Genomic DNA, 25671 nt, shown 5'->3' with positions numbered 1-25671 from the left:
CTGGATCTCATGGAGTGTAAATCCAAGCTCTTTGTAGAAATCAGTCCCACCTGCAGACAATTCCATAAATACATGTTTAATATACACTGGCCGCTGTGCCTTGAGGATGATAAATGTGAAGTCAGTGTTTCTCAGATGTTTCCAGACCTGCCTGCAATAATCATTTACCTGGAGACACTGAAGCTGATCGAATCAACCGTCCTTCTTTGATGAAAAGAAGCAGGATTTGTATGTGACATATTTGGCTGCTTCAATTCCCATGATTCCCTTGTAAAAATGTTTCTTTGTTAGATAAGGATGAGTTTTTGTCTGAACGGCACTGGACTGAATTCCACAAAAAAATCCTCCAGTTAAGGAGACATGTTGAATATGAAATCATATTTTTAAATGCATGTGAAATGGTTAGGGATTTGAAGAAACCTTTAACATCAAGTATGAGCAAGAACAAAAATAATACTTGGCCCAGCAAACATGTTATTCAGATAACAGACATTGAAACAACTGATAAGATAAAACTATTACAGACATCCGCACTGTGAACAGTTTCAGAACTTTTCATTTGTTTCCATTTGAGTTCATTTACAGCAATGACAGAAGAAGCTGTACATGTTTTTTTTTGTATTTATTATTGTTATTTTGAAATTAGTATAAACCAATACTAAACATACCAATTATACGTGCAACATTTATATGCTATACATACAAAACTTCTTATAAAGTCACAGATGCCAATCACTACAAAATAATAATTGGACTAAATAATAATTGGTTCATATATATAATGTCTGAAGCTCGAAGCATAAGTGGTTTAGATACATTTTTTGAAAGGAAAAAAAAAAGTTCAGTAGCTTCAATTTAATCAGACTAATATATATATAGATTTTTTTTTTTTTTGATACGCGATATGTTCATTCATGCAAATTAATGCACATACTTTATAATGTATATTTCACAACCAATACATTTTTTTAAATGATGTATTATCCTCAAAGTTATACACACACACACACACACATATGCACAAACTTGCAACAATCCTGTAAAAACACTCATCTTTGCTCTGGAACTTTCAACTAAACAACACTTGTAAGCATGAGCCACAAACTTCTTCACATTCAGTGCGTAAGTCACTCTGTGAGCTCAGTCCTCATTTATTTTAAGGCCGTCCGGTTTTCTGTGACTACATTAGAGTCACAAGAGAGTCTCTGTTCCACACAGAAGCAAAACAAGAGGGAGACATCATTCATATTCACTAAATATAGTGTCCATAAAAAATTGCAGCATTAGCAACTCACAGTAGAGAGCAGGTTATGTTGTGCAGGGTTTACACGGGCAATCAGCAACTTCAAACTAACACAGGAATGGAGTGTTTTAACGTTAACAACATAATAGTTAAGTGGGGAACAGAAAAATAATAATTAAAAAAAATTGTTTTCCTCCATATATAACATGAGGGAACGTTTTTATTTGTATGAAAGTTTCTCCACACTAATAACATAATATGTGAGAGGGGAAGTTTAAATGTAGGCCAGGATACATGATTTATTTTAGAAGAGGAGGAATAGCCTATGTCACATTCACTTTTTTAGCTGTAGAACAACATTAAGTGTGTATCTAAACCTAGATAATTTTAAGGAAATTAATTCAAAATTCTATCGCAAATTGTACGACAAACGGGGTTGGAGGATTTTAAGATAATATAGCATGCCCAAATACTTTTTCCACTGGCAAACTACATGTATTTGTATTCCAATTTATTATTATTAATATTTTAACATGACCCGTCCATCCAGATTATTTGCTGTTTGATTGGCAGGCGATCTGACCAATCAGAACACAAAATCTGTCATTTTTTGCCAGACGAACAAATGTGATTTTCCTGGAAAGAGGCGCTCAATCCTCAAGCTCAGTTTGAGCTCCAAATGAGAACATTAGAGCTAGATAAAACGAGGTAAATTAAAGGATTTTAATTTAAAAAATGTGAACGGAAAGTTTCTGGAGAGATACAGGCGAGCGAAAGCTAATGGACCAATGTTTAAAGCACCTTACGTTTAAAACCTGTTTAAATCGTCATTTCGTCATATGCAAAGGCGTGAGGTGAAGAAAAGAAATCTGCTTCTTGAATTCGCTGGTGATCTTGACAGGCATTTTTCAATGAAAATAGTCACATAAAACGAAACAATCATGATGCTGTGGAAACATTCAGTACAACAATCTGCAAACCATTTCTGAATCAAAGTTGTTTTTGTCATGTTGTGTAGCTCCGCCCCTTAGTGAATCATGATTGGTTCAGAATCAGCACACAGCTTTTTGATTGGCTGTGACTTCAACATTACCAGCAGCATTCGTTCACTTGGTTTGGACTCGGTGATAATATTCAGAGATAAACAGCGGTTTAATATTTTACATCGGATAGTTTATATTTCCTAATCCTTATTGTTGGATAGGATGGTTAGTAAGACTAATTTACCATCAAATACATCGATATATACGTGCCTCGGTTAGCTAGTGGTTTTCATTAAACAGTCATGTCATGTGAGCGAGCGATGCAACAAAACATGATTGAAATCACGAGTTTTCATTGTAATCTTTAACAAATGAAACATAAAAAGTATTATTTAAAAACAAAAAAAATTTGATGTAATGCAGAATTTCTTCAAGACGTGTGCAGATATAATAACTAGCCTAGTTCACCAAAATGTTAATTTAAAAAAAGTAATAAGTGACTAAAATCCAGTTTCTATATATGTATATATAGTATAAAACCATACAAAATCTATTTGCCAATGCGATAAAGACCATTTTTTAGGCACCCGTTCCATGTTCAGACTTCTCTTCCTGGATTTCTTACTCGGGGCAACATCAGTTCTTGTCTTCTAAAGGCTTAGAAAAGTTCACTATCTTTCGGTTCCAACAGCAGATGTACTGCGAGTCAGTAAATGTCAGCCGGTGGTTTTGAGGTTGTCATGGAAAAGACCAGTTCCCCTCAGAGAAGTTCGTCTTTGTGCTCTGATTCAATAAAGTCCCTCACAATTCATTAGATGTCAGGCGATCTGTGCACTTGGCGTATATGAGCGTGCATAGGACAAAAGACGGGTATAAAGAAGTATAAAATCTAATATTCAGTGTTAGTTCATGCATTCATTCGCACTCTCTCTCTCTCTCGGTGTGAAATTGTGGACGAGAGCGGAGTCAGTGCCAGTGTACAGTGTGTGGTTGTCTGTAGGAGACGTGCTGCAGCATCCAGTGCTGTCACAGGTCAAAGGTCAGCCTCATACAGGCCTGCTGTTGGAGTAATGGTTTCTGTCCGTGTCTGCAATCTGAAGGCTGGGCTTGCGTTCGCTGTCTTCGTTTTCAGCATTTTCAACATCTGGACAGAGAGGGGGCCGCTCTTTGAAGAAGTCAGAGATGTATCGCACCTGTGACAGAGAGGAGAATGTCTTTATGCAACTTGTGGGTTTGTAGAATGCTAATAAATAAATAAATAAAATAAATATTTTTAAATATTTCTTATTCTTTATTATATATTATTATTTATCAGAAATATTATTAAACCCTTTTTTTTTTAAGAAAATAGCTATATATATAAAAATACTGTATTTTTATTATTATTTATTTGATTATTATAATAAAATATATTATATTTAAGTATATAAAATATATGTCTGTATATTTTATTTTTTCATGATGAAAGGTTAAATAAATGTATTATTTAATAAATATTATTTGCACACACACAGTTAAAATATACACTGTTTATTATATTGTATTTCCTATATTTAAATATATATACTTTATTCTAATTTGATTTACTCATTGATAATATTATTCATCATTTATTTATAATGTGTTTTTTATTTAATCTTTCTACAAAAAAATTAAATAAAATCTCTTTTCTAAAACCAAAAACCAAATAATTTAAAATTAAATTAAATTTAACATAAAATCATTGATATCAATTTTATTTACATAAAGAGCATGTTTCCAATGTATTTAGGATAATTATAATTTCCACATTTTAATTGTGTGTATATATATATATATTATATATGTATATATATATTTTTTTTAACTATTTGTTAAAATTTGAACATTAAAAGTGTTTTAATTTCAAATTCCAGGTGAAGAACTTCTAAATAAATAGGGCATAAATAATAAAAAATATAGAACTTTTTATCCCTATAAGTGTAAAAAAAATATATAAATTATTTTTTAAACAAAATTTTCTTTAGAATTTTCTCATTCTTGAGCACATACCTTACCGTACCGTACCATATATATATATATATATATATATATATATATATATATATATATATATATATATATATATATATATATATATATATATATATATATATAATGGGTTTTTTTTTCCAGTAATTTTTAGCTTAGTTTTGGCTTAATCATGGACCTATTTCACAGTATCCTTAAACAGGATTTATTTTCTTTATATGCAAAACTTGATAATTTGTTTTTTTTTTTGTGCTGAAATGTGACCCAAACATGAGATTCAGCGCTCACCGTGAGGACCGCGACCAGCGCCCCTTGCAAGAGACCAACCACCACGTCGCTCCAGTGGTGCTTGTAGTCAGACACACGCGTGTATCCCACATAAATGGCAAAGGCCACCAGGAAGAACTGTATTGTGGGCCGGAGGAGGCGGGCCCACTTGGATGCCATACGTGCCTGGACATACAGCTACAGAGGAAAAAATGCAATATCAGTCTTGCGTGTTCAGTAACAGGAAAACGAATGCAAACCAGTGCAATTCCTTAAAAGTTACAGTAAAGCGCCTTGTGACAAATACAGACACGTCTGAACATGAGCGAAGCAGCCAGAAAACTATTAATTCTGCATAATGCCACTCCAAACCTGTATGACTTTTACTTTTTTGGAACACATAATGAGAAATCTCAGATTTGTGCATGCTGTGAAGAGAAAACATCCTGTAGGTTTGAAATAACAAGAGGGTGAGTAAACAATAAGAGAGCTATAATTATTGGGTGTGCTGTTCCTTTGAGCACTGTATACTGTCATGATTTGATGCTTGAGACATTGGGAATGTTTGCGGTTGTATTTTATTGTCTCCACAGTGTTTCCTGTTGCTCTGAGAGCTCTCCTTTATCTGTCTACACAAGTCTTCTGTGTCCTCGTGATCACAGGAGAGAGGAAGACGACTGTGACAACTCACCGCCAGAAACAACATGCAGTACATCCCAAAGGAGGAGTGACCGGAGTAGAACGACAGCCTGGCGCAGCACAGTCCACGGAGGAAGGGCAGATCGGACACAAGGAGAAAGGAAAAAGAATCATTTTCACAGTCCACCAGTCATATAGAGTGACACATTTATGAGCTATTCTTTACTTACACAATACATTTCAGGATTTCATCTGTGTTAAAAGATTTATCACATGTTCATAATAGCCTTGACCTCCATGTGCCTTTTGGTATGATGTGAGATGATGTGAATTTTTACTGATCGGTTTGGTAATAATACTTATAAATTCAAATAAAAGTAATAATAAAACATAAACCAACTAACATTAAACCAACTGTGGAATAATTGCCACGTGATGTCAAAAAAAAAAAAAAAAAAAAAAAAGAATTCTTCAAACTCTGAGAGATGGCACTTTTCTCATTTATATCATAATCAAATATTATTGTTACTTTTTTTTTTTTTTAATTATTATCTAATATTCAGCACATTGGTTGTGACAGCAAATTCTTGGTTAAAGGGGTTATTTAAGTATTATTTATTATATGTACTATTATATTCATTCAACTTTATTATATTTTTATTATAGTATTTATAAATAATTCGAATGACCTTTTTTCTTTATATTTTCAGTTTTTATTTTCAGTTAAGCACAAGTCTTTGTCAATGTGTTATATGCCTTTATTTCATTTTATTTTTAGCCATTTTGGTAATTATGTAAATTTTGCCCTGTTTCAGCTAATTGCCAAAATAACATCTCTAATTTTCATTCAAGTTTTAAAAAACGTTTTTCATCTAATATTTATATATTATATTTATATGTACTCCAGCTTTACTTCAAAAACATGTTTTTATTAGGTTCAGTTAAAATAAAAAATAAATGAAGAGAAAGTAAATAGATAAAAAAAAAAACTTTATATCTATTTAAATCTATACTTTAAAATGGGAAGGATTACTACTACGATTAATAATACTATATTTCAAAACCGAATTAAGGACTCAAATATTTCCTGGCCAGTGTGCACACATCATATTTTCAAGTGCATGTATAATCAAATCTATTTTTATTTCAGGTCTCTTGAGGACATGTGGCATTTGAGAACATGAATGCACTGCAAAGGTCAAATCCTAAGAAAGTGCCAATGTACTGGACAAACAGGATGTGAAACAACAGGTGACAAATATAAACAAGTACAGGAAGTAGTACGACCTTCCCGTCCCCTGCTTCTGTACCTGGATTCAGTCACGTTACGAAGGTTTCCTGTACAGTTGAGCACTAGCATGTAGCCCTTGCACACTTCTGGAGCACACACCGCCATGAAGTTGGGCCGCAAGCGTCCGATGGTGTACTTGGCCATATCGGTCAGAGACTGGCTCACGCACGCGCCGAACAGAAAGGTCCCCAACACTTTATAGAGCGCCGCAGCGTACTGGTTAAAGTTCGAATTGGAGTAAAGACGTTTGGTGTAGACCAGGTAGGCCTCTCCAGAAGTGATCTGCAAGTGAGAAAACAAGATTTTCAAGTTCAACATTTCTTAGGGTTAATAGTTTAAACCTTTAACCCAGAGTATAATACACTCTTAAAAATAAAGCTTCTTTATTGGCATTCCATGAACACTCATTAATATTCATGAATGGAATCTTTCCGTTACACAAAAGTTTCTTCACACTTAAAAATTAAGGTTCTATATTGGTATATGTTTCCATGAAGAACCCTGAACAAAACCTTTATTTTTAAGATTGTAGTAACACTAATGCATGACTAAATATTGGCACATTGCAATAGTTCATACATTTTGAATTCATTTAATTTTGTATGTATCTATGTGTTATGTAACACACTCGTGAATTGCCATTGTGCTCCATAAACTTGCCTTAAGACTCATTGTTAATAACGCGATCTGTCTGATGTAGATGACTCATGTTTTGAATTGTACTCTCATGTTGAACGAATCAGTGTTCTCTCAGAAAATGTGGACACAATACCAAACCAACCTGCATTGTTTCGCAACCAAATTACATCACATCAAATTCATTTCAGAATTACAGCAACTGGTTGGTTCCCACGAGTAATTCAACATCAAATCCTTTCATATGTTTATGACGCTTCTTAAATGAACAGTTCACACACACCAATGTTAATTCTGTGGTTATTTAGTCATCCTTGTGTTGTTTCTTTATTTCATCTTTAGTACATAAAGGTAGAAATGTGGCCACTATTAATTAAGGTTACATCTGTCACACTCAATAATAGTAGTTCAGGAACAGACAGATATTTTAGGAACAGACAGATATTTAAATTGTTTTTTAGAGAAAACCTTCCAGTGAACTATATGAACCACTGAGTTGAACTCATGAAACACGTACAGTAAGTCTGATACTTTTGGTGTTCTAGACTACTTTTATGGTATCTTTTTGTCCTTTTTGAAGCTTGACAGACACAGTCACTATCCACTTTTTCCAACATAGGCTCACTGGAAAAACATTACATAAGAACATCTACTTAATTGTTTCAGAACACCACAAACATGCCTATACATAATTCACTCCAGTTTCCAGATGAATAATCACTAGTGGCAGTAAAACACCAACAATTCGTATTCATCTTCAGACAAATAATGCTTAAAGGGGCAGAATCTTGACTTATTTCAATGAGGTTCCTTGCACAAAACTATGTTATGAACTCAAAACACTTCTACCATAGAGTATGACTTGCACAAACGAATACACAAGTACATTTTGACATTTGCATCACTTCATCAGCCTTATATGTACGGCCTTTCTGACATAGTAAGCTTGCTTGGTATCTCACCCGGTACAACACAACACAACACAACACTCAAAGACTACCAGAAGCAGGCTGCTTCATAAAAAGTGGTTTATCATACTTTTTTTTTTTTTGTTAACACTGTTGGTTAGGTTTAGTGTATAGGTGCTACATTTTCAGGGTATTCAATAGAGCCAATGACTAGCAGATTTTAGATAGACCCAGCTACAGCACGCTCCGAAGAGCTTGATTTGCTGGTTCAGGTGTGTTTAATAAGTGATGGAGCTAAACTTTGCAGTATAGTGGCCCTCCAAGAATGGGTTTGGACACCCCTGCAATAGAGTATTAACATTTTTCGCATCACTCACGGTCATCTAAAGGAAAACATCGGCAAAAAATCTAAATCTGATAAAAAGATGTAGATGAAAACTCTGTTTCTTCATACGAACAGATTTGGAGAAATGTAGCATTACATCACTTACTCACAAATGGTTCCTCTATAGGGAGTGTGTCCTCAGAATTGGAGTCAAAACAGTTTGGATTTGTTTATTAAAAAAAACACACAGGTTTTCGCTTCATAAGCATTATTTAATAGAGTGGTGTGGATTATTGTGATGTTTTTATCAGCTCTTTGGACGCCAATTCTGACGGCACCCATTCACTTGCAGAGGATCCATTGGTGAACAAGTGATGCAATGCTAAACTTCTCCAAATCTGATGAAGAACCAAACTCATCTACATCTTGGATGGCCTGGGGGTGAACACATTTCCAGCAAATGTTAATTTTTGGGTGAAATACTCCTTTGAGGGTTTGCTCAGCTGATTGATTGATGTAGACTCACGATAATGATGGAGCAGGAAATGGTAACAGCCGCCATCATTTTGTGAGAGATGGTGTCTGATCTGTAGGGGTAGCGGATGGACTCGTCATCGCAGTAAACGCCACGCTGGTACGGCTGGTATATGATGGTCAGTATGATGTATGGCATCGCCACTGAAACACAAACAACAGCGTTATTATTGGCCCCAGATTGTTGGCTTGGTAACACACATCAAAACAAATCATGCATGACTCTTGTTGAGTTTTCTGTGGGAACAAAAAGGCTTTCATAATAGGAAACAGGCAATGTGCAAGTTCATCAGTACTTCTGCGATACACAGTTATGAATATGAAAATCAACACAGCTAGTGTGCAACACATCAGAAGGGTTTCCACATCAAGAGACACTGACTAATCACAAAACGTCAAACACATGTTCTGGATTCAGTGACGCTGGATAATCTTCCGCTTGCTGTCCAGATACAGGAAGGCAGTGGGAATTATCGACAGGGTCACGGCACCAGATTTCATTTCAACAGATGCCCACAATGGTATCTCTTAACCAGGAAAACACTGATTTATTTCTCCAACATGTGCAACTCCATTATGTTTTCTATCTGAGGTCATGAGAACCAGGAGAGGGAATATTTATAAACCCTAGCTGTGTATCTCAAAGCCTAAATATTCTGCACAGCTCTTTTTCCCATCGGACAGCACAAATGCCAATCAGATTTATCAAGGACTGCCGAGGGAAAATAATCTCAGAATATGAAGAAATATATCTGCTTCATCTCAGAAGTCCATCAACATAGTTTCTATTCCCAAAGCCATGGTAACTTTCCCAGGATCAGGACCTTGGAGTCCAGTCACATATTATATTACTTGGATCCATACACGAGCACTGAAGCAGATGTACTTAACTAAATGACAGATTCAAAGCGCTCAGAGTCAGAGACAATTTAAAGATGTGCTCCAAAAAGCCAAAAATATTTGGACACTTATGACTCTGCATTGTCATTACATTATATATATCTTACCAAATGGCATTTATGTTGAAGAAACATAAAATTAGCATGTTTCAAGCTAAACATTTCACATAACAATATTTTTATGTTTCAGAGGCAATTGTGATAAATATATTTATATAACAAGAGGTAATTTAAAACTAGCAAAAAGTAATTTTACAAAAAGTAGACGAGAGAGAGAAAAATTAAAAAAATATATTAAAAGTCAATTACAAAATAATGTAAAAATATAAAATTAATAAGAAAAAAAACTAATAAAAATGTATAAAAGGCAAAAAAAGTTAAAATTACAAAAAATAAATTATAAAATAATTAAGGAACATTCAATGAATTACAAAAGCAAAAGCAACTGATAAAAGTTGTTTAAGTTACGAAATAAAAATGATTTTACATTTTTCTAAAAATGTTTAATTAATATTCCTTCTCAAGTTAAAAAATATTTATAATGACAAAATATTGTAACATTTTCAGGTACAAACTCTTGGATCATTTGTTTGCAAATGTCACTTACTTCGATACTTTGTTATCTAACGCAATGAAATTAAAGTTCAAAAGTGTTTAAGTACTTTCATGACGACTATATTTTTATGTCAGAGTGCATTTTGGGGTTTTAGCAAATGCTCTTTCGGCTTTCATAGTTCACCCAGAATGAAAATTCTGTCATCATTCACTAGTTCTTCATGCTGTTTAAAACTGATATGAACTTCTTTCTTCTGGTAAACTGTTGATGGGCCCCATTGACTCCCATAGTCTTTTTTTTTTTTTTTTTTTTTACATTTTCTTTTCCATAATCACTTTTCAGCAAGAAAATGAGTGAGCATGCATTGTTTTCAGGAACAAAGAATACGAGCTTTTTCTAGCTCAAAAGGAAATGTCCATAAACCCGGATAGGGCTGTTAAAAAAAAAAAAAACTAGATTCATAACATTGACACAATAGCACCAGCAAGCACACACATTTTCACAATGACTTCGACTATAAAGCTGTCTTTTAACAGATGCAAGGAGATGACAGTGAGCTTTGGGGGTGGTCTGTTGGGAACTCTAATTAGAACTTTACTGTGTCAGTGAAGGTAGAGTCATCGGTGACCATCAACCTACAGTAGCTGTTTACTGCCTACAATAGCATCTGCCGTGTGAGTTCATTTACACATAAACTACCAATCAAAAATGATGTAGTAATTAAGATTTGTATATTTTTTGAAAGATGTCTCTTATGCTCACCAAGGCTGCATTTATTTATCAGCCTTTATATCACAAATACAGTAAAACAGTAATATTGTGAAACAGTACGGTTTTAAATAAGTGTTTTCTATATGTGAATAAATGTTAAAATGTAATTGTCATAACGTGTCATTTTCAGCATAATTACTTCAGTGTCACATGATCCTTTAGAAATCAGACGAATATGCTAAATTGCGGCTCATGAAACATTTCTGATTATTACAAATATTCATCACAGTTGTGCTGCTTCATATTTTGGTGGAAAAATTTTTTTTTTTTTACTTCAGATTTTTTAGCACAACTGTTTTCGACACTGATCATGAAGACTGGTGTAATAATGCCAAAAAAATAAAGCTTTTCATCCCAGGAATAAAACACATTTAAAAATATTTTTAAATAGAAAAGGAGTAAAAAAAAAACCACACATGGGAATTAGACTTCCAGGCTAGTATTTCAGAAAGTAGCATAACCAGACGTTCACTGGGAGCGTGTGTAACATGTTTCTTACGTAGTTTACTCCATTTTGGATCGGAGCCACATTCTGACTCAGATTGATAACATTCAACAGGGTTATATAAGGGTTGAACCTCTAGTTTCAGTAACCATTTACACATGTTAAGTGTTACTTCACACGAGACTCTCAAATCATATGAGTGAAGGAAAACTGTCTGTCCACTATTACAGGATATCCAGAGATTTAAAGACTCAGGAAGGCAGGTAAACAGTCTTTATCAGATCTCTGTGATCTGAATGTCACGACTGTAAAAACACACAAAAACAACCTTTAACCTCATTCTACTAAAGTATTTTCTCTCCCTTCCTTCTATTCATTATCGGCCATCTTCCTCTTCCGACATATATCAGTTGTCCTTAGTTTAAAAACATTCACGTCACCTGTCTGATATAACAAGTTTTAGAAGATAACGAAAATGTTAAAGTCGAGGAAACCTGTTTGAAAGCAATCATTATTTTGCTGTTTCTTTTATTGATGCTAATGCCTAAAACTTACACACTTCACATTTAACAGTCTGTTGAGGTCATAAAAAGTGTTTATTGATGGGACAATAGCCAGTAAATTTACAATTTGTAATTTGTTGGCAAACACTGTGCACATTAGGACAGCAGTTAAAGTGACATAAACTAGCAAGTCTTAACTGCTTGATTCTTTAAATCATAGCATAATGTAAAACTAATGTATATTATCTCCCAGCCCTGATCTGCTGAATGTAACTATAAGGCATGGAAATATTGAGATATTATAAACATAGACATCATGGTTTTCTGTAAAGCTGCTTTAAAACAATGTGGCCAAACTCTGCACTTTTTAGAGAACATTAATCTATAACTTTGTAAAAGGTTTAGTCGAACTAGATAAAGCCAATATAGACAATTCTGAAAACTGTCAAATAAATAAATACCAAAGCACTTTTTGTCTACTTTGTAATATGTTAACATATTTTGCAAAAAAAAAAATCTGTGAATGCGGTTGACAGATTACTCAAATATTATATTTAATATTTTTATATCAACTCCCTGAAAATTAACCATCCAAGCTACTGTAAGTGCTTATAAGAAACAATTCAGAATCAAGGATAGAAATAAAATATGAATGGCTGATGTAGCAGACCAAACAGTATTAACTATTGTTAACTAAAACTGAAATGTTGTTGTGACTTTTTCTCCGAGCGGTTTGGTTTGGTTCGGTCCCTGAGTACAAATTGACATCTTTGTAGAAACAAGGCCGCTGATGACTTTAGTGTGCTGTAAATGTCTATGTTTCGTGCTGTGATTGCTTTCAGATGTATAATAATTGAAGTACATGAAACTGAAATTAATAAATGAACATTTAGATAAAAATAAAAATGACAAAGCACATAAAATTACTGAAACAAAAACTAAAAATATAAAAGACATTTCGTCTATTTATGTACTAAATGATAAACAAATTTGGCAAGGTTTCAGATAACAAACATAATGGCATGGCATCCTGAGTCATGTTTTTGCATGTTGTTCAAGACAATATTATACATGTGCAATAACTTATGCAAAGGTGTTTTTACACCAAATGATTAAAAAGTACTAATGTAAAAACCTAGGATTGCTCCTAAAGAAAGCATAATATGCACTAGCCATGTTACATGTAAACATTTCTAGAGCAGCTCTTGATTATTTAGCATGAAGGGTCTAAATGTCAGCACGGGAAATAAAAAGTTGTTCAAACAGGGTCAGTTCTTCCTTTTAGATCCCAATGGTTAATGTGACATGGATGGTCTTAGACCGGCACATTCACTCTTATAGCATGCACTGAATGCTGGTTTAACCTGAGCGATGTGAAACTCTCGGAGAAGATCACTGATGTAGTTTAGAGAACTGAGATAGGAGCAGCTGAAGATCTCAAACTGAGCACTTTAGAAAAAAAGGGTGGGATTCGATGGAGAATTGCAGTCAGATGCCAGAGTTCAAGCGTTTGGCTTTTAATAAGAGTGCATGTGCGGGAAATTTCCACTGGCAGAGGTGCTGCCAACTCAGAGGAGGCGGATCACAGCACGCTCTCAACAACAGAGTTCAGACTTAAAAACTGCTCATCACTTCAAGTAGTTCAACTGCAGGAAAACACCCTTTAAAAGGCAGTTTAAAAATTTGTTCTCCATACTGAAGCAATTTAAAAGGGCAATAACATTTGAGATTGCACAATTTATGTAAATAACAATCTGTATTTACATGTCTTAAATACAGTGAGGATCTCAATTAGAGTGAAAGCATTAAATGTGAACAAATTCACACTAAATCCAGTCAAGTATTTAATATAACTGAGTGATTAACAAAAACTGTGTGTTAAAAAAAACTAACCAACATAAAATGTGTCACAGGAACTTCTGGGAATGCTGCTGAATGATGACTCAAATATTAATATTTATATTTAACATCATATATTTGGGGATCAGTTTACTGTAAATGAACCAACCACACAAAATTATCTGTTTAAATAAGTGAACTTGTTCAATCCACTGTAAGGCCGAGTTCAAAATAGCATACAGTTTTAACTAAAATAAATAATAATAATTTTCGTAAATAAAATAAAATATTACATGAAAAACCTGCATTATAGAATGAATGTTGCAATATATTATATGTGTGTGTGTGTGTGTGTGTGTGTGTGTATGTATATATATATATATATATATATATATATATATATATATATATATATATATATATATATATATATATATATATATATATATAAATAAAGGTTTTTAAATAAAATATTTAATTACTAAAACAGAGGTAAATGAAGCTTTTATAGATTTAAATTATAAAAAGAAAACTAATAAAAATGACAAAAAATATTACATATATATATATATTTATATTTATATGTAAAACAATAAAATTGTATGGTAATCATGACAATAGTGTTTTAATTGTTTTACCATTTATAATACAATAAAGTATTAAAGGGGGGGTGAAATGCTCGTTTTCACTCAATATCCTGTTAATCTTGAGTACCTATAGAGTAGTACTGCATCCTTCATAACTCCAAAAAGTTTTTAGTTTTATTATATTCATAAGAGAAAGATAGTCTGTACCGATTTTTCCCAGAAAAACACGACCGGCTGGAGGCGTGACGTGTGGGCGGAGCTAAAGAATCACGAGCGCCAGTAGGCTTTTGCGTTGAGAGCATGTGGAAGCTGTGACTTTACCCAGAGCCGTTGAAAAACATATTTAACGGCTCTGACATTACCTTGAGGAAAAAACCATCATCCAAAACAAACCATGGCTTACAGTCAGATTTAGCGTATATTTATGATCCAGAATCAGATCCAGAGGCTGAAACTGAACGAAAGCAGCAGCAGCAACGACTCGCTCTGAGCGGGGCTCGAACCCGGGTCTCCGATGGGAGGCGGACGCACTAACAAGGAGCCAGAGATATTTTAAGCAGTTTTACTCACCGCCTGCGTTTCCAACACACTTGCACAACTCCATTGATGCTCTGTAAAAATAAACTCCATCCACTGGTCCCTTAATGCTGTTTCTCTTTTGGTAATCTGTGCAGGGTTGTCTTGCCCTGGCAACCAAAAACACACTTCTTTTGTGACATTTGGCGACGCTCTCGCTCTGATCAGTGAAGTCTGTTGTGCTCTCAGTGCTCTGCTATACAGGAGCGTGCGCTCTTCCGGCAGAAGTGCCTCAGGACCCATATAAGGAAATTCCGCTCCATCTAACGTCACACAGAGCCATACTCGAAAAAAACTTTCCGAAACTTGTGACAAACCGGAAGGAGTATTTTTGGAACAGAAATACTCCTTCAAACGTACAACTTAATTTTTGAAACTTTGTCCATGTTTAGCATGGGAATCCAACTCTTTAACAGTGTCAAAAACTCAGTATGCATGAAATAGCATTTCACCCCCCCTTTAATATTGCATGAATATGCAGTAACATCAAGATATAAAACAAATTATATTTCCATAACGCCACAGTACATTGGTAACACTATTTGTTCTACCACAGCTCCACAGGGCTAATGGTTTCTAAATGTCCAGCAAGAAACTTGTCCTGTTATATTAAATATGGAACATACTCATATTATATTTGATGGACCATACCCATCCATATGAGGCCATGGTGGTAAACAGAAGGTCTAAGAGAGCCGGAGCTCTTCAAGATGTCAACAAATGATGACATTCAGCTTACAGAAGTATCTTTGTAGCATCAGTAAATGTCTGTGTAGTAGAGGAAAGACAGGTTCCCGTCTCACCATCTGAACAGGTGGCTCACTTCATTTGTCCTTTTTGTGTGTGTGTTTAATGTCACCTGAAATAAACACATACCAGATAAAATGGTTTTATAATTTCTGGAATTTTCTTCTGAGCTCATTTGTGAGGGAATGGTGTTCCAGATAAATATTGACACTTGTGTACAAACTTACGTCTTTGGGTTTTAGCCACAGGTCAGACTTAACAGATCACCCAAAAATGTACAATTTATTTCTTTATACAAAAAGATTTGGAGAAAAGTTTAACATCAACCAGCAGAGAATCCTCTACAGTGAATGGGTGCCGTCAGAACAGCTGATAAAAACATCCTAATAATCCACACCACTTCAGTTCATCAGTTAACATCTTGTGAAGCCAAAAGCTGCATATTTGTAAGAAACAAATCCATCATTAAGACGATTTCAACTTTAAACCTTCACTTCTGGCCAAAATGAGAGTCCATAATTCATAATAACGTTTCCTTCAGTGTAACAAAGGCTTGGAATTAAAACCATTCATCTTTTCACTTATCACGATGCTAACTGATGGACTGGAGGGGTGAGGTTTTTTTTATCAGCTCTTTGGAGTCTTATTCTGACGGCACCCATTCACTGCAAGTGATGTAATGCAACATTTCTCCAAATCTGTTTTGATGAAGAAACAAAGTATATCTTGGCTGGCCTGAGGATGAGTACATGAGTAAGTATTTTAATCATGCTGCATTAAAATACAGCCAACTGTTTATGCTAATGAGAACAGAATGTATTGGCATCCTGACATGCATGCATGAAATCAAGCAATTCCAAACCTGCATAAAGTTTTGATTCTTACAATGATTATAATCATGTTCTTGGAACAACATTCATTTCAACCAATCAGATTTTAGGGTTATTGGGTTCATTTCTCTCTGGTAGTTTATGATAAGGTATAATCCACTTGCCAAACTTTGCTATAATGCATGTGAAATGTAGCGGACACGAAACAAAACACACCTCACATGTCTTTTCAATCAGAACCTACTGCTATGATACTGGCATCTAAAGTCATTTACCGCAAGTGAATGATGCTTGAGATCAGCTGCTGACTCAGAACATACATCTGTTTTAACTTTGCTCTTTCCACGCAGAAAAATAAAACCTGTCCATTCACATTACACGAAGAAAAGCATCGATCATTTTGTATTAAAGACACAAAACTTCAACATGCAACACTCACTTGAAGAACTAAGTAAAGCACCTCACTGCAGCACATCTTACTCACATTAACTATGTGCTCTCCAGTTCAAAAGTCTGGAATTAGTATAAATGCAGCTTTTATTAGATCAAAAACAACAGTAATATTGTTAAATACTATTACAATTCAAATTTAATGTTTCTATTTTAATCTATGTTCAAATGCAATTTATTCCTCTCCTGCAAAGCTGAAAATTCCAGGGATGCGTTGAGTTCCTGGTAATCCCGAGAGCTCAAATTCCTCCCCGAAGAGTAAAAGCCACGCACCGCTCTGGTCTTATAATGGATGGACTGCATGGCAGGCATATTTTGAAGTTATTACAGTGCCGAGTGATCGGGAGCTGCGCCAAAGGATCGCTTGTCTTCGTGTTTGCGTGGGTCCGAACTTACAGAATAAGAAGTGCTATTGTCTTGGGGCCTGTCGCAATGTCATCTGGCTCTCGTGTTTCAGCCAGGATGAAACTGGAGAAAATAAACGGCCAGGAATTCACATTTGGACACGGTTTGCTATGCTTTTGGCCTTTGACTCTGCTCTGCGTTTCCCAGGGCCAGAGAAATTTGAAATTATACATGTTATTGTTCTTCCCAAGCGCAACAAAGCCAAAAAACACATCATATCACAATAGTATCAGTGTTTAACAGCAGCCAAAAAGATTTTTAAAAAGACAGATGTACAGGTCTCAGATTTAACAGAAAAACTGCTCACTTTCTTTCACAATCACTTGGAGAATGTGGCAGCATTCAGCCAAAATGAAGGCTTTACAATGATGGAAAACGAGTGTTGCCACGCTGGAATGATAAAGTGATATGACAACATTTTAAGAGGAATGTTGGCTGAGACAGAGATAATAAAAACTTGAGGAAGACTGCAAAATATGATGAGCCATGACTCTTGTATCAGCTTCTAATTCGCATGAATTAATCAAATGCATTCATCATTTTGGCATTTCTTGGTTTTAATAAACTCTAGCTTTAATATGATTTTTTTCCCCCAATTATTTTATTCAACAAGAATGCATTGATCAAATCAGTTAAAAGTCAGAGTAAAGACATTTAGAATGTTATAAATGATTCCAATTCAAATAAATGCTGTTCTTTTGAACATTCTATTCATAAGAGAATCCTGAAAATGGAAAATGTATCAGTTTCTACAAAAATTTGGAGCAGCGCAGCTGTTTTCAACACTGATAATTTTCATGCATGTTTTTTGAGCAGCAAATCAGCGTATTAGAATGATTTCTGAAGAATCATGCGACCCTGAAAACTGGAGGAATGATGCTGAAAATTCACAGAAATAAATTATATTTTAAAATATATTCAAATAGAAAACAATAATATTATTAGATTGAGAAAGCTAAAAATATTTAAAATTTTTGCCTTTTTTACTGTATTTTTTATCAAATAAATGCAGCCTGATTGAGGAAAAGAGATTCTTCTAGATTAAAAAAAAAACATACCAACCCCTAAACTTTCAAACTGTGCTCTTTATCAGGTACTATATATATATATATATATATATATATATATATATATTTATAACAGAACATGTAAATAACTTGTAAATGACCATTTTAAATGCTTGTAAATAACCATTTTAAAATTCCATTATATTTAATGTTTTCTATGCACATGGCTGCCCTGAATGTAAAACCCTTGAGTTATGAGCTGGATGTGTGCTTGTGAAATCTCACTGTCTCTCTGGACTGGAATCAGTGTCATTTTATCACAAAACTGCAGACACTGACCACAGTCACTCAAAGAGAACATTGTACGGTCTCTGCATCATATTAAAATATGATGACAGAATCTGCATCCACTATTTCAATAGTTCACACATGTATTAAAGAAAATACAAGTGGTATGTCACTGTAAATAATAACGACTAACAGGTAAATATTCGAAATGTAATTATTTTTCTCAACAAAACACATGGTTTGAGGAATCATTCATTCCTGTAGTACTAAACATTGCCCAGGACTGACGTCAAATGAAAAAATAAAGGACTTTGTTTTTTTCAAAGAAAGAAAACACAAGATATGAAGAGACAGGGTCTATAAGGATGCACAAACTAAATAAGGAGGAAATGACAGGAACAGAACAAACTGAACTGAAGTCGTCTCTTCACTCAGATTATTCATGTGTGCATTCTTTGAAGATTCCCACTTCTGAGAAAACACACACACACACACACAACAGAGCACTTCTCAATAAACTTAAGAAACGGATATCCTTAGAGGGTCAATCCGTGTGATTTCCATCATGCTGACACGCTGAGCAACTAACAAACTCCCTACAGAGTGTCTGTACCAATCAGAGAGGAGGGTTTTAAAAGCGGTCACTAAACAACAAACATCCTTCAGTGACCCTGGATGAATATTAGCCGTTTTGCAGCTGTTGCTGTTTAGCAAGAAGAGAACAAGCTGGAGAGAAGACAGCGAGTCTGTGACCAGCTTCAGCACAGCTTCGACATTGAACTTCTGCTGCTTAAAACAGAGAGGACTGAGTGAAAGCTGAAACCGGGAGGAAGTCATTCATGATTACTGTATTTACTTGATCCAAATACAGTAAAAACGGCAACATTGTCAATTATTATTAGAACTGTTTTGAATTTTAATATATTTTCAAATGTCATTTATTCCTGTATTTTCAGCATCATTCCTCCAGTCTTCAGTGTCACGTGATCCTTCAGAAATCATTTTAATATACTGATTTGTTGCTCAAAAACATTTTTCTGATTATTACCAATGTTGAAAACTGCTGTGCTGCTCCATATTTTTGTAGAAACCATTATTTTTTTCCTGGGTTATTGATGGATAGAAAGCATTTATTTGAAACATGAATTAGTAAAATAACATTATGTTTTATCTACTACTTTTGATCGATTTAACGCATCCTTGGTAGATATATATATACACATATATATATATATATATATATATATATATATATATATATATATATATATATATATATATATATATATATATATATATATATATATATATATATAAAACATTTTTTATAAAAATATATATACACATACACATAAATATATATATATATATATATATATATATATATATATATATATATATATATATATATATATATATATATATATATATATATATATATATATATATATATATATATACACACACACACACACACACACACACACACACACACACACACACACACACAGACACACGCACACACACACATTCAGTTCTCGCCTTGGGAGTGTTGAGCACCATGGCTCTTCATCAGACCACAGTAAACACATCAAAAAGACAACCATTAAATACCCCCAAATCTTTTTCATTAAAATCACATGACTCAAATAAATCAGCAGCCCTACTGAAACATCAGATCCACACTGCAGTTTGCCAAAAAGAAGTTCCAATCTAAACCAATGAGGCATTAACTTTCTATCCCAGGTCTTTAGAAAAGCATCTAACACGCTGCTGCTTTAAATAACCTACAAACCGAAGCGCTGATCTAAAGAACCTGTACTGACACATCAAGAGAGCTCCATAAACAACCTTCAGAAGAACTGTATTCTAGCTCGGTTCCAAGATTTTAACTTGAACTTTCTTACCACCTGTATGATTTATTCAAATGCTGCCTACGCAGGCTGCTCACTAGGTTTTGAAACAGTGATTAGAGTTTGTACTAGTGCCTCAACAGTTACAGTGTGTGTGTGTGTGTGTGAAAGTGTGTGTGAGTGAGTAATACTCGGTGGTATGTGCTCACAGAACTGGCCGTTAAACCTGACACATCCAAGCCACACAGAACAGGACAGACCCCCTCCTTCTTCCAGTCCTCTTCTTTCTTTCCCTCCTTACCTCAGCCTGCTCCTTTCTTTCTTTTTTTCCCTCGTCTCCAAATATCACCACCACCCACACATCTTCTGATCCCTCGTTCGCTCTGTCATGTGGTCTGTGGTTTTGTTTCATGCATTCTGAATGTTCAGCAGAGTGAAGACAGACCTGATTATCTGATTCATTCACTCTTCAGCCTACTAAACAACACACACACACACACACACACACACAGATCCTTTTAACCCTAAAACACAGCCTGCATATGTATTGTATACTACACATTCAAGTATGTACTTCTGTGACGTCAGCGTAAGCTGGTCTGGCTGGTCTGGGTGGCTAGTTTTAAAAGGGTTTTGGCCATGCACTTGTCAGCCTAAGAAACAAATATGAAAATATGAAGCAGCACAACTGTGTCCAACACTGATAATAATCAGAAATGTTTCTTGAGCAGCAAATCAGGATATTAGAATGATTTCTGAAAGATCATGTGACACTGAATGATGTAATGACGCTGAAAGTTCAGCTGTGCATCAAAGGAGTAAATTACATTACATTTTATTTTATAATATTTAATAAAATTCCTGTTCTTACTATGTTTTTAAACAAAAAAGTCTGCCTTGTTAAGCATTAGAGAAAACATTTAAAAATCCTATTGTAAAATGTTTTTAAATACTTTAAATCAACTTGAATTCTAAACTGACTTTTTACTTCCTTAACACCTGTTCCTGGTCTTACTACAAAAATATAATGTTTTTTTTTTGCAAAAAGCATGCCTGGATATATGGACATCATTTACCATATGTGCATGCTGTTGTTGGGCGTCATAATTTTGCATTCTTAATATAGTATAGATACTATAGTCTGCAAAATTTACAATGGAGCCACAGCAAATGAGCTGCGTGACACGAAAAACCAGAATGCTTCCAGTACGTCCTATTATTTTATCTTTAATCGGTCATTTGCGCCCACAAACATAATTACCTGAACATTTCAATGAGGAAATATGGGCATCTGTGAAGAATATGAGCCGATCTGAGAGACTTGCAGAGATGCAGGATGAGGAAATTGAAGCATGGCTTAAAAGAAAAGGAAGGAAAGCATCTGATATGAATTAACTAGGAGCATCTAAGCACTTAGCACAACAGCTTCTCTGAAAATCAGAGGATTTGGGTTAAATCAGTTTGGCATGTTTTCTGATGTTATCTGGCCGGGCCGTCCCAAGCTAATTCAGAGAGAAGAGAACAAAACACTCCAAATCAAATGTTAAAAGCTCACACTCACTACTCTAAATATTTGATTCAATATGTTGATGACATCTTGTACCGGACCATCACAAACAGACCTTCCTTACGGACATTCACAGGGTGTAAAGCTGAGAGTTTTGGAGGAACGCTAACTTAAGGTCCAGACCACATCTGAAGCATTAGAGGAATTACTTTTTTCCCCCGAGTATTAAATTCAGTCATTTGTTCTCATGTGATTCCAAACCTGCAGACCTTCTTTCTTAAGCAGAACATTGAAGATATTTCAAAAACATCTCAATGCTTTTTGGACCTCGACAACTTTTGTGCTCCACAGAAGAAAGTCACACAGATTTGGAACGACATGAGGGGGAATTAATGATGGCATTCCATCAATTTTCTTCTAATTAAACTCTATAGTCTAGATATTTTGAGGAAATCCTGTAATTAGCATTCTTCAAGGAGGCTTGGATGTTTGTAAATTCTATACATGCATAGAATAAGCCAGAGGGAATCATGGGAAATTAAAAGCGGAAAGGCAACAGCAGAGACTCAACCTCTGCATCCTGAGAAGGACTTTCCAAGCCAAGCACAAACATGAACTCATGAATTCTTCAAAACTGCTGATGCATCAAAGGGAAGAGGAAATTCAGCCATTAGAGATGAAGCTTCACTGCCACGGATCCATGTTCACCTCTTAAAAATACAGTTTTTTTTCCCCTGATCATCCTTTTATATCCATGTAATCTTTCCATTACACATAAGGGTCCTTTTTACTGGAAAAATGCTCTTTGGATTATTAAAATTGCATTTGTTAGTTTTTTTAAGAATTGTTCACTGAAATGTTCTTTGAAAAACCAAAATTTCTATTGCACCGCAGTGAAAACCCCCTTTATTTTTAAGAGTGAGGCTTTAGTTAATGGAAAATTCAGCATTCGAAATCCAAAAGGCTTCGAAACGTTACTACAGCCACTGTTGTGGATGTTTGAATTTCTGAGGGGTGTGGAAACAAGGATTTGCTCAAATGTCACAAACAATGCAACCTGTCAGTCTGAACGCTGCAGATTTTCCAATAGCAAACCCCACAAAGGACTGTTATTGAGGCGTGAACTGGTCTACAACAGCTTGTCTAGCAGAGCTGAACCATCATCATGGAACAGTAGCACCTGAGATGGGGATTTTAGTTTATAAGTACTTCTTTTTAATTTGGGAAGACAGATTTCTGTCCATCTGAAATGCTTAAAAAAAACGATCACAAGCTGCTGATTTATAAAAACATCACTCTGAAACATGCAACCCATTTATTGATTTAATCTGATCTCACTAAGCCATATCACAATTTTATTTCTAGTAATTGTGCACCCCTTCTTCAATCTAAGCATATGAGGCAGTTTTGCATTAAACGGCACACTAATTCTCCCCTTTTGCCACATCGGCCTGTCCGGATATCCAGACACATGCACAAATATTTGCTTTCATCTGGACAGACACGTAAATGGGGATGATTTGAGAGCAGTCCCTCTCTAATGTTGACAGCAGAGAATAGCGTGAGACTTTGCTGAAGCTGAACTTGCACAGACCTGATTCTACAGCAAGCCTTGACACGCAGCGTCATAGCACATTTACAGATGCAAACAGCACAGCAAGAACGCACAGACAAACACAAGCATGGGATTCATTACATGGCCCACATTGTCTGAGTTTGTCTTTCCCAATAAAAGGCACAGGTGGGCATTACCTGTAGGCCACGCCCACACTGCCAGGAAATGTCATTCCCTCAGAAAATCTCTGCTCTCTATAAAGACATTTGCCTTGTTAAGATGTTTTAAAATAAACATTTTCCAAGAATAAAGAAAAAAAATTGTGATTCACCTTGTGGATGGTTAGTTTGGTGCTTATAACTCTTTTTGCATTTTTGAACGCAAACGGCAGATGACAAAATCACAATTTTTGAGTAAACTACTGCTTTAACTGAAAACAGATCCCAACACACCAATCCTGGCACTGACATCAAGATTTCGAGACTCATCCGTCCTCATCTGTGAGAGAGTTTGTAATGTATATCTGACTCACACTAAGTGAACCAAGTGAAGCTGATTTCCGAATGTTATTCACTCTCTGCTGAGTCACCTGGGCAGACCACACAGATGAAGTGGAGCATACTGTATATGAGCTGCAGTACGTAGAAGGCATTGTTCACTTCTGCTAGAACCATGCGTTAGTGGAGACACTCCTAAAGGTCGCCATTGTTACGGTGAAGATTTACGCTTCAAAGGATACAGCTGAGTGTATCAGATAATGCTTGCACGCTTCATTTCCCCAGTGTAACATTACAGGTGTTTTTATGTGCTGCCGCAAATAATAGTTAGTGGGGAGATATAATACAGAATCTTCACAACAAACAGCTCAAACCAAAGCATAAAGACCCCTTGAAAGATCAGAGTGTGAAAAAGTGAAAGTGTCCAGATTTATATATTTCTAGGTCACTAAACAGTTAATCGAACTAGTGGCACTGATCATGTTACTTGCACAGATTTTCTTGCCTCACTGGAGCTCAAATTATGATCATCATAGTTAGAGAAGGAAGCACATTTTCAATAGTAGTCTCAGACTTTTGGACTCCACTGTAGATTGTTATTTTCAAAAACCATGGTACTAATACAGTACTGTGTCAAAAACAAAAAAACACTTGCAGTATTATTCAGAATGCAAACATCATAAACAGTGAGGAAGACACAATATTATTTTTCCACCCAGTCTCAATCACATCCTTGGTATAATTCTGCAATTTCTTCATTTGTTGCTTATGGATGAAACACATAGCCTAGTTATGACAATGCACTTGAGAGGAATGTTATACTTGAGACATAAATGTAACAATTCAGGCATTATCTTGCTCAATATTTACCTCATATATACTGTGTATACCAGACAGTTAGAGTAAATTAGAAAGACACAGTTTGGAAGCTTGGATTTTACTTATATATAAATAATTTGTGTCAAAAAATGGTATGAACATTTTCAAATATTTCTAAAACCAAAATAATTATTCAGATTAAACATGGGTGTCAAATTACATTTTAATATAACATTTTCTTCTAATAATGCCCACTGTCACAGTCATTACCCCGGGTTAAACGTGCTTGTATCCGGTGGAAAGTTAAAGGTGGCAGGTGAACTTTGGTGAACCCAAGATGGATTTCACAATCGTCTGCTGAGATCATGCAAGGCAGAAATGCATATATAACAAAAGATCAGACTTACCCACGAGCACACACACGACATCCATCAGCACCATAAACAACTTGTTCTTCTTCAGCTCTGACATGATTGTGCTCCGCTCTGCTCTTCTGGGTCAGATTGAAACTCAAGTGACTCGTGTGATAGTCAATGTTCTTCCGGGTGTCCTGTGTTACCTGTGTCAAGGTGCGCTGATGATGTAACGCGTCCGCGCTTGCGCTGCGTAATTTCACGCGAGTGAACGAGACGCGTAAAGAGTGAAGACTGAACCACGATTCCGAAAAGTTTGAAGCGACTTTACTAGCCCAGGTACACGCC

The 25671-nt window shown here is 35.1% G+C and overlaps 1 protein-coding gene across 1 annotated transcript; it reads right to left on the bottom strand.

Moving 5' to 3' along the window:
• Positions 1-605: 605 nt before the first annotated feature.
• On the bottom strand, positions 606-25637 carry plpp2a (phospholipid phosphatase 2a). Its single transcript, XM_052547874.1, has 6 exons — positions 25378-25637; positions 8829-8980; positions 6453-6715; positions 5195-5252; positions 4525-4701; positions 606-3419 (listed from the first exon to the last, which is right to left on the bottom strand). The coding sequence occupies exons 1-6, from the start codon at positions 25439-25441 to the stop codon at positions 3273-3275; spliced, it is 861 nt and encodes a 286-aa protein (XP_052403834.1). The 5' UTR covers positions 25442-25637; the 3' UTR covers positions 606-3272.
• Between the last annotated feature and the right edge of the window lie 34 nt (positions 25638-25671).

The sequence above is a fragment of the Carassius gibelio genome, chromosome B2 (genome assembly GCF_023724105.1).
Source record: "Carassius gibelio isolate Cgi1373 ecotype wild population from Czech Republic chromosome B2, carGib1.2-hapl.c, whole genome shotgun sequence".
Taxonomy (NCBI): Eukaryota; Metazoa; Chordata; class Actinopteri; order Cypriniformes; family Cyprinidae; genus Carassius; species Carassius gibelio.
Note: the sequence above shows the minus strand (reverse complement) of the source record. Positions and strands in the feature narration are given on the sequence as shown.

What these genes read in the sequence shown, in the direction of transcription:
- plpp2a (XM_052547874.1), bottom strand. Translation starts at nt 25,441, where the DNA reads ATGTCAGAGCTGAAGAAGAACAAGTTGTTTATGGTGCTGATGGATGTC. An exon ending in CGTAACGTGACTGAATCCAG is followed by an intron (nt 5,253 to 6,452) that starts GTACAGAAGCAG and finishes GTGCTGCGCCAG; the next exon opens with GCTGTCGTTCTACTCCGGTC. An exon ending in ACTGCATGTTGTTTCTGGCG is followed by an intron (nt 4,702 to 5,194) that starts GTGAGTTGTCAC and finishes TTTCCTCTGTAG; the next exon opens with CTGTATGTCCAGGCACGTAT.